The sequence below is a fragment of the Chanodichthys erythropterus genome, chromosome 20 (genome assembly GCF_024489055.1).
Source record: "Chanodichthys erythropterus isolate Z2021 chromosome 20, ASM2448905v1, whole genome shotgun sequence".
In the NCBI taxonomy this organism is placed as follows: Eukaryota; Metazoa; Chordata; class Actinopteri; order Cypriniformes; family Xenocyprididae; genus Chanodichthys; species Chanodichthys erythropterus.
In genome coordinates, this window is record NC_090240.1 from 5,003,347 (window position 1) to 5,013,367 (window position 10,021).

General features: G+C 37.7%; 1 protein-coding gene across 1 annotated transcript; it reads left to right on the forward strand.

The window, feature by feature from the left end:
- Positions 1-2,042: 2,042 nt before the first annotated feature.
- On the forward strand, positions 2,043-3,608 carry LOC137009569 (potassium voltage-gated channel subfamily A member 3). Its single transcript, XM_067371895.1, has one exon. The coding sequence runs from the start codon at positions 2,052-2,054 to the stop codon at positions 3,606-3,608; it is 1,557 nt and encodes a 518-aa protein (XP_067227996.1). The 5' UTR covers positions 2,043-2,051.
- Positions 3,609-10,021: the final 6,413 nt, after the last annotated feature.

A 10,021-nucleotide genomic window follows, 5' to 3' on the forward strand; every position in this document is an offset into this window, starting at 1 on the left:
TTGTTAAAAGGACAAGATATTGCAGGTGACATTTAAACAGATTTTTTATTATGAACATAGAACTTACCTAAAGGAAAATGCTAAATCTGAATGCAGGTTATAAACTCGTTCAATCATTCCCTTTCTCACAATACTCTTCTACATAATACAGTAAGCTTCAATTAACAATATCAATTGAGAACAAACAGTTTACGTTGCTAAGAGTGGTTGCTAAGGGTGTTGTGTAGTGATACACAGAACCGTTGGGTGAAGCGGTCATAGCCATGTTTTATTGTGAACAAAGTATAGTCTTTGATAAAACACAGCTATTGACCAATCAGAATCAAGGACAGGAACTAACCATTTTATAAATGCATTTATGAAACGATAGATGTCCCTTTCATTTGTGGACCATCAAGCCTACTCAAGTTGTAAAAAGACATTATCGTATTACTTTTTACTTGATTATTACAGCCCTTAAATTTAAATATTTATTGAAAACATTTTTTCAAAAATGCTCTCAAACAATATGAATTAATGATTTCACAAAAGCTCTCAAACATTTTATTTCATGTTGCATTTTGAATATTATGACTTTTGAATCATGAATAATTTGGAGTTTTCCTGAAGATATTCCACTTCAATTAACCTTGTCTTTATTAAAGGTCATAATTTTAATATTTAAAAGAATCTACATTTAAAATGTGTCTTTGAAATTCCTTCATTACAATCAGTGGCTTTTTTACTTGATAGAGCCTGACAAAATATGAACACCACCCCATTGACAAAAGATACGTTTATTTGTTCATTTTTCCCTGTATATATTTTCTGCCTTCTCCCTACAGTATTGAATGTGTTGATATCCATAGGGGATCCCTGAGTTAGATCACGGGCTCGGGTGAGAAGTTTATAGGGTGAATCTTCCGGTTTCAGAACTCTGGACAGCTCCGAAATATTTTTACAACAATATCATATTGACCGATATTCTCGTGCCTTGTGACGTCAAAATCAATATCAAGGTGTGAACGAGCAATAAAATATAACCTATTTATGGATCTGCGACTAATCCATTGCTGTGTTATGGAAAGATGAAGTCCCTGCTGCGCTCCAAATGTCAATCACAGTGACGTTGGCGCGTACCCTTTCATCTTCATGAAGGTGGGGGAACATGCTCTCAATGACATTCTGAATGTAAGTCCATTGTGTGCATGCTATAAGCAAATCAGACACGACCAATGCAGCATTATTGATAACATTCAAACAATATTTTCGTAAGAAGAGTGCGAATTATGGGGAGCGATCTGACTCAGCTAATTAAATCTTGAAGGAGGTCAAAACAATCCACTGAAGGGTCCTGAAATCATATAGTCGTTTTAACGGGCTTGTTTCAGTATAATAACCACAAAAGTTGGTAACTTCTGCAACAGGCTGCTCGTTTGTTTTCCATTAGGATCTGTATCGGACAGCAAATTAACAAAGATGTCATATTTATCACTTCGTTATAGATTTAGATTTCGAGTTCATCATTTAAAAAAATATAAGAGGGCGCCAAAAGACAACTGTTGCGCGAGATGAACTTCAACAGATTGCATTGCTTTATAATATAATTCAAATTCTGCGCAGCATAGACTGATTGCTCAGTTGAGTCAGACACTAACCTCAGTATGATGAACTATTCATTCATGTGCTCCTACATATGAGCATTGCAATTATTCTAACAAATGTCAGTGAGGGTTTTCATTTTAGGTAACCTAACGTTTGCACTTGTCGCTGATGCGCGTTCCCACACCCCCTCCCCTAAACTGTGGGCATCGGTGACGCGCGTCTGGGGTTCATGTTTATGTCTGTCAGGTTTCCGATTGGGCGCCGTGTAGATGTGTGATGAGCATCCGCGCGCCGTGGGCGGGAGCAGTCATGTTTATAACCCACAGTACGCGCGCCGTGGGCGGGAAGACCGGATTGAGAAAGTAGCGATTTGAGAGTGAGGACGCGCGGCAGCGGCGGGCGGCTGTGGCTGACAGGAGCTTGTGGAGGAGGCGCGGCTTCCACTGCCCCTCCACCTAAGCAGCTGTATGGACGACCACCTTAGCCTCCTCCACTCGCCTCCGCCTTCCTCAAGCAAGCACCGGGGCAACAACCTCGTGAACCACGGATACACCGAAAACGAGCAAGACACCATGACAATTGTTGCTTGCGACAACATGCTGGAGGAGTCGGCGGCGCTGCCCGGGCACCACTCGCTGGAGCGCTACGAGCCAGACCACGAGTGTTGCGAGAGAGTTGTCATCAATATCTCGGGCTTGCGATTCGAGACACAGCTCAAAACCCTGTCCCAGTTCCCCGAGACTTTACTCGGCGACCCCAAGAAGAGAATGCGCTACTTTGACCCCCTCAGAAACGAGTATTTCTTTGACAGGAATCGCCCGAGCTTCGATGCCATTTTGTATTACTACCAGTCAGGGGGGCGTATACGGAGACCCGTGAACGTTCCTATTGATATTTTCTCCGAAGAGATACGCTTCTATGAGCTCGGGGAGGAGGCTATGGAGAAATTCCGAGAGGATGAGGGCTTTATAAAGGAGGAAGAGCGTCCTTTGCCCACCAATGAATTCCAGCGACAGGTGTGGCTGCTGTTTGAGTACCCGGAAAGCTCGGGTCCGGCCAGGGGCATTGCGATCGTCTCGGTGCTGGTCATTTTGATATCGATCGTTATCTTTTGTCTGGAAACATTACCCGAGTTTCGGGACGACAAAGACCCGACGACGGTCGCCCCGCTTATGAACGGAACTCTCCCGTACTTCACAAGTCCCTTCTCGGACCCGTTCTTTGTGGTTGAGACTCTTTGCATCATCTGGTTCTCTTTTGAACTGCTCGTCAGGTTCTTCGCGTGCCCGAGCAAAGCCACGTTCTCCAAGAACATCATGAACATTATTGACATTGTGGCCATCATACCCTATTTTATCACTTTGGGGACAGAACTCGCGGAACGGCAAGGCAACGGCCAGCAGGCGATGTCCTTGGCCATTCTCCGGGTCATCAGACTAGTCCGCGTGTTCCGGATATTCAAACTCTCGCGGCATTCTAAAGGACTCCAGATTCTGGGGCAAACGCTCAAAGCCAGCATGCGCGAGCTGGGCTTGTTGATATTCTTTCTGTTCATCGGTGTTATCTTATTCTCGAGCGCCGTCTACTTCGCCGAGGCGGACGATCCCGACTCGGGCTTCAACAGCATCCCTGATGCTTTCTGGTGGGCGGTGGTAACCATGACGACCGTTGGATACGGCGACATGCACCCAGTCACCATAGGGGGCAAAATCGTCGGCTCACTGTGCGCGATCGCGGGCGTGTTAACTATCGCTTTGCCAGTGCCAGTCATCGTGTCCAATTTCAACTACTTTTACCACAGAGAGACTGAGGGAGAGGAGCAGGCGCAGTACCTCCACATCGGCAGCTGTCAGCCTTTGTCCTCCTCCGAGGAGCTGAAGAAGACGCGCAGCACGTCGTCGCTCAGCAAGTCGGAGTACATGGTCATTGAGGAGGGCATCAACAGCGCGTTCAAGCAGCCCAACTTTCCCGCTCAGAACAACCAAAACTGTGTGAACATTAAAAAGATGTTCACAGACGTCTAGGCGTCTAGACGCGCGTGTCAGTGCAAGTCTGCGCAATGGCAACGCTGTAGGTTAATGTCATGACAGTCAAGCGCTGAATGTGTCGCCCTCCATTTCCACGACGCAGAGGTTTAACGCACCAGTCCCATGCACCTGTTTGATTGAACCATTTTACTGTGAGGAGAAAGCCCTCATCGGCTTTCAATCTATTTGCTGTATTTAGGGTACGTTCATTCATATAGGCAACATGTGTGTCTTCAGTATGGCAAGCCAATTTAACATTTATTCCTTAAACTAACTAGAATTTGTTTTTATTTTAGTAGCGTATTTTTTTTTTTTTTTTTTTTATTACTAATCAGTTTTGTATTTTCTCACATGTTGCTGGTAGTCAATCCGACACCCTGGCACATTTGTTTTCCACTTCGAGCACTCAATAGTAGGCTACTATTTTTCAGATACTAGTACTTCTATTCCCTCATATCCAAGCTGTGAAAATATTTGCTATTGAATTATGTCAGATATATATTATACAATCAACATCTGACTAGCATGTAACATTTTTAAACATACTTTATATACAGTAGCCATTCTGACAAGTTAAAGATACAATTTTACCTAGTGATATGCTGTAAATTATATCTAAATAAGTATTGGGATAGATATCAGTGCCTCAAAAATAAGTATTAGCATCTAATAAATAAGTACTAGAAAGTGCCAGCAACAATTAGAATACATCATTGGAAGTGAATATTTAATCAATTATCTTCCGGAAACAATCAAGTTGTTGCTTGTTACTTCTGGAACTAGTAGCAAAATAATAAGTACTAGTATTTAATGAATAGTTTACTGGCAAGTCACTAATTATTAGTAATAAAAAAGTATTTAAAAAAAATAGTTTAAGGAAAAATGTTGAAACGGCTTGCCACAAAATCAGTATATCGTCGATGACAAGTTATTAGCTATTCTATTCAAATGCACTCGTTGCATCGCGTAGTCTACTTTGACATTACATCGCTGGAAACTTAGTACCAGAATAGGGAGGGAAGCGCTTATTATAATGAAAGAAGGTAGCCTATTTAAAGGTATTGTGTATTTTCTTACATTACGGACAAGTGTTGCTCAGATAACATATCACTTGTTGGGATAAGTGTCTTAAAATTACTTCTTTTGTGTGCTTCTGTTGTGTGTTGTCTCGTCAAGAGCTCATTCCATATCAACCAGTGAAAGACGCTAAATGTGAACTTTTTCTCCATTTGTGGTATGATTCGTGCAGATCTAATAATTCAGATCTAAATTGTTATCATTCAAGCACAGATTCTTTCTAATGTGTACCGACCACTGAAGTTCAAGACAAGAGGGAGGGGAAAGATCAGAGACTGAAAGCGCTTTCGACTGGATACTTCTAATCACGTTGGAGTGATGCAGTCTCCATAGCGACGATAGGTTCCTCGGTAACCCGCTATTGTTGCCATGGCATCTTCTTCTTTTTTTTTTTTTTTTTTTTTTTTTAGTAATATGCCAGAATGTTTTGAAGTATGGCTGAAGATTCGCTATCTTGCTGGATTTTGTAAACTGGTGAAAATGGATTTTCTCATCTAAAGAGAGGGCCACAACAACAACAACAACACGATCAATAGTAATTGTGCTGGAGTATCTTCAAAAGACCCCAACTATTAAGCCACACTCTGGGATAATAAAGTGCAATACACGTGAAAGTTTCATCACTGAATTGTTATAGACAAAACACTGTCCAACAGACACAGACCGAAGTAAAAAATGAATGTGTGAAGCAGAGCGCCTGCGATACACTGATCATTCACAAGAGGCTGCTGTATCTACGCCAAACGAGTCTCCTGCCATCTCTGTTCTCCCGTAGGATGGACATCTCGCCTGTTTTAAGAAACAGGTGAATCCTATATTCATTATTCATATTAATTAATAACAATTTGCTTTTCATAATTCAAAGGCTAAAGAGTTACATTTTTGTGTTGGTTTGCTCCTGCATGCACGAGTTTAATTTTGTCTTCAATTTCTCAAAAATATACTAAATGCAAAGCTGGTGAGGCCATAAGTTAAGGCATGGCATTAAATACTGTTTTATCCAAATGTGGTCAATAACAGTGAATCCTGCCCCACCTAAGCTCACCTTGAGTTGACATTGATTTGAGAAGTGTGTGTGTGTGTGTGTGTGTGTGTGTGTGTGTGTGTGTGTGTGTGTGTGTGTGTGTGTGTGTGTCACGACTATCGCAATGCTGCCACCTCGTGGCTCAGGCCTTAACCTCTTGAGACCCAAGCTTAGACTTCCCACTTTATCCACTGTAGAGGACATTATATTTTAGCAAATTTCTCTGACACTGTATGTATCGCAGTCGTAAAGTCCTGTAAAGAGCAGATTCGGGGCTTTTCAGAGATACCGAATGTTTGGAGATTTCACCATGGCAACTCCCTCTCCTTGGTCTTTAAAATCACTGACATTGATTGAATGACTAAATTTAGCACTCTTGTGGAAATATGATAATATTTCTTAATTATCATTTAAATTTGGCTAATTTTCAAATTCTTTGTCATAAATCAACATCTCTGGAAATTGTAATGGGGTTTCAAATCAGAACATGACTTTCTGTTATGAGACACGCATCAGTTTCATACATGTCCACTATAGAGGACACCAGGACTTAAATCATGCTTATCAGGCATTTTGGGAGTCACAAGTCAATAGGGAAAGAAATTGTATATCAATATTCCTAAGAAATATTAGATATTCTTATGAAAATGTTGCCAAATATTACCATTATTACGCTTTTTTTTTCATTACATGTTGCCCCAAGAAAACTTGAATATGTAAATTAGATACAATGTATAGATGAATCGTATATAGAATGGGACTACCCATTCATAGCGATTTTACACACATATCACAAGTCAGTTTTTAGGTTTGAAGGTTTTCTTTAACCTGATTCTTTTCATCCCTTTGTTATTTTTTAATAACGATGTCCTGATGTCCACTACAGAGCACATTGTATAACATATGAATAAAATATCCTTTTTTTAAAAAAAAAAAATTAATTGTTTCTTATGCTACAAACAATTTAATGACAATAAAATAAATAATAATAATAATAATAATAATAATAATAATAATAATAATAATAATAATAAACTTAATTCACAAAACCTTTTCCCTGGTTCTCAGGAGGTTAATGCCTGTTCCATTTAGAGCAACTGTTTAATATTTAATTCTAAAATATTATAATATTTTATAATGTTAAAAATATTAGTGCTGGCAAAATTATTTAAATGAATTGCATCTAACATAAAAGTTTGTAAATATATATATATATATATATATATATATATATATATATATATATATATATATATATATATATATATACACACACACACACACACACACACACACTTTTGTTAGATGCAATTAATCAAGATTAATCAATCTGACAGCACTATATTTTTTATTCTGCAATCCTTATCAAAAATAACAAAATAAATAAATAATTATGTGCTCCTTAGATACAAAATATGAAAAATATATATATTAGGAAATAATAAATAACATATAATATATTATAATATATATATATATATATATAATATATAAAAATATAATTTAATATTTTCATTAATTTTCATTAATGATGCCATTTTATTGTCTTTGAAATACTTTAGTGTGAACCTCATAAAAATTGGGGGGGGGGGATCCCTTATGAAAATATTGTAAGCTGTTGCACATATCAGTTCAGATATCATGTCACTGACATACAGTATCATGCTGAAATCATTGTGTGTCAATGTCTTTTCAGTCGAGTGGCCTGTTTTTCTGATACATCAGATCAGATTGAAATATCAGAGACACTTTCTGTGCTAAAACAAAAAGAGCCCAAAGAATACAACAAAAGCTTGTGAGGCCCAGACTCTAGGTTTCATTTGTGACCTAGAACAATTGCGCTTTAATGCAGAGAGTTATCCATCTGATCTTCTGCAACATTGCGCATGTCATTGCAAGGAATCTAGGACAAGCTGTGTTTCTTGGGGAGCGTTAGAGAGCTCTTCTGCACGGCTGCATCCACAAGCAGCTTCTGTCTATCTTGCTCTATAGTATCTACTTCTAATTTGAGTCAATCTCAGGTTGTCTGCACAGACTTTCCCTCTTCTGTGGACATTAATGTGTCCTGTGTGACTCTCTTCTTTGACTAGTTTAGCCTCAGAGCCATTTCTGTTCTTTTAAAAGGCTGTGCTGTTTTCGTCTTCCACGTTGCATAATAGACCTAAATGAAAGTCCTCCTCGTGGACCACATTCAGGAGAAGCGAGATCCACTTCCTGTTTTTAGGTCAGGTCCAACGACCGTGAAGAAACAATGTGCTGAGTTCAGTTCACACTCCAATACTGACAGAGTTTTCATCATTTGATTTAGGAATTTTGATATGAGCATCATTATTACTTTCACACATATAATTAGGATAGTTTTTCTGAAAGTAATCCTGCACCATTTTGTGCTACAGACGTGAATGATCCCTCAAATCATGTGCTGATACAATTCTCAGTGATCAGACTGAGATTTCACCTGCATGGTGGACAAAAACATGACACTGTAAAATGCTGTAGACATATAGTGAAAGAGGGACCAGAGACACAATAGCTGCGTCTCATTTCGGAGGCTGCGTCCTCCAGAGGTTACATTTGAAGGCTGCATATGTCATCAAGCATGTCTTATTGAAGAAAAGTAACAGTATTAACTGTTATTCCTTGTGAGGTGTAAAATTCTGTCATTTCTTTCTTAATTACTTGCAATCTAATGGATACTTTTCTTAAATGTGACTGACTCGATGACATATGCAGCCTTCAAATGCGACCTCCGCAAGACGCAGCCTTCGAAACGAGACGCAGCTAATGTTTTGATTTGGTTAGGTGATTACTAACTGACCCATGTAAAAATTCCCAAGCAACCATCCAGAACACCGTAGCACTGGTCAGTTTTTGTTAGTTTCAGTATTTGGGTCAGTTTTTGGCTGGTTTCTGCATTTAACTGGAAAAAAGTGATATATCTCCCAGTTGCACATTTGTTTCTAATAATTGTGACTTTATATCTCACAGTGTGACTATGATATATTCTAAAATACAAAATCACACTGTGAGCTTTGGAAAAAAATATTGCTATTATTATTATTATTATTATTATTACACTTCACAATGTGACTTTTATCTATCAATTGCCAATTAATATCTCACAATGTGACTATTATTTTCTGAAATATAATATTACAATGTGATCTTTATGAATAAATTATTATTATTATTATTATTATTATTACTAAATGTGACTATATCTCACAAGTGCAAATTAATCTCACAACGAGACTATTGTTTCTCACAATTTCAACTTATCTTTTTTATAATTGTGACTTTATATCTCACAATGTGTTATTTGTTCTAAAATATAAAATCACATTGTGAGCTTTTTAAATAAAACATTATTATTATTATTATTACATTTCTGAATGTCACTACTGTACATCTCTTAATATGTCACAATGTGACTATTATATTCTGAAATATAAAATCACTATGTGGACTTTATAACTATTATTATTATTATTAATAATAATATTATTATTAGATTTCCAAATGTGACTTTATATCTCACAATATGACTATTATATTTTGAAATCTAAAAGATTTTGTGGACTTTATAAATAAAACATTATTATTATTATTTATTATTATTATTATTATCTCACAATGTGACATTTTAAAATTTTTTATTTTAAAATATAAAATTAAATTGAGAGCTTTATAAAGCATTATTATTATTACTATCATCACATTTCAGAATGTTACTTTGTCTAACAATTGTAAATTAATAATATTATTATTATTACTATTGTTTTACAGAATGATATTTTATTTGAGTTTATTTCTCACAATGGTCACTTTCTTTATTTCTATTTTCAAATTGATTTATTTTTTTTTATAATTGAGACTTTATATCTGATGGTTGTGGCGGTGAGTTTTTTACAGACATGCACCATTTACATGTTTGTTTAGAAGATGCACCAGGATCTGTCTCTTCAAATTTCACTGATGACGTTGCCTGATGTATTTTTTCATGTTCTTCACGTCTTGTTTCTTTTTTCATTCTTGCACAGCAGTGAGGAAGGAGAAGGAAATGGATGAAGCTTTAACGGAGGCCGGTTTGCCTATGTGGACCCCAGCTTGCCAAACGTAGGGGCTCCTGGACTGTTCCCTTCTCCTCCACAATTCTGGGAGGAGGTGCCTTCAAAAAAAAAAAAAACCCTTCAGCCTCTGGGCCCTGATTTCCCCCGGCTAGACCGACCCGCCGCACCACTTGCCTTTTTCTGTGTTCAGTATTCTGTCTCTTTACCAAAAGAAGATGGACTCCTGTGTTCATGTGCTG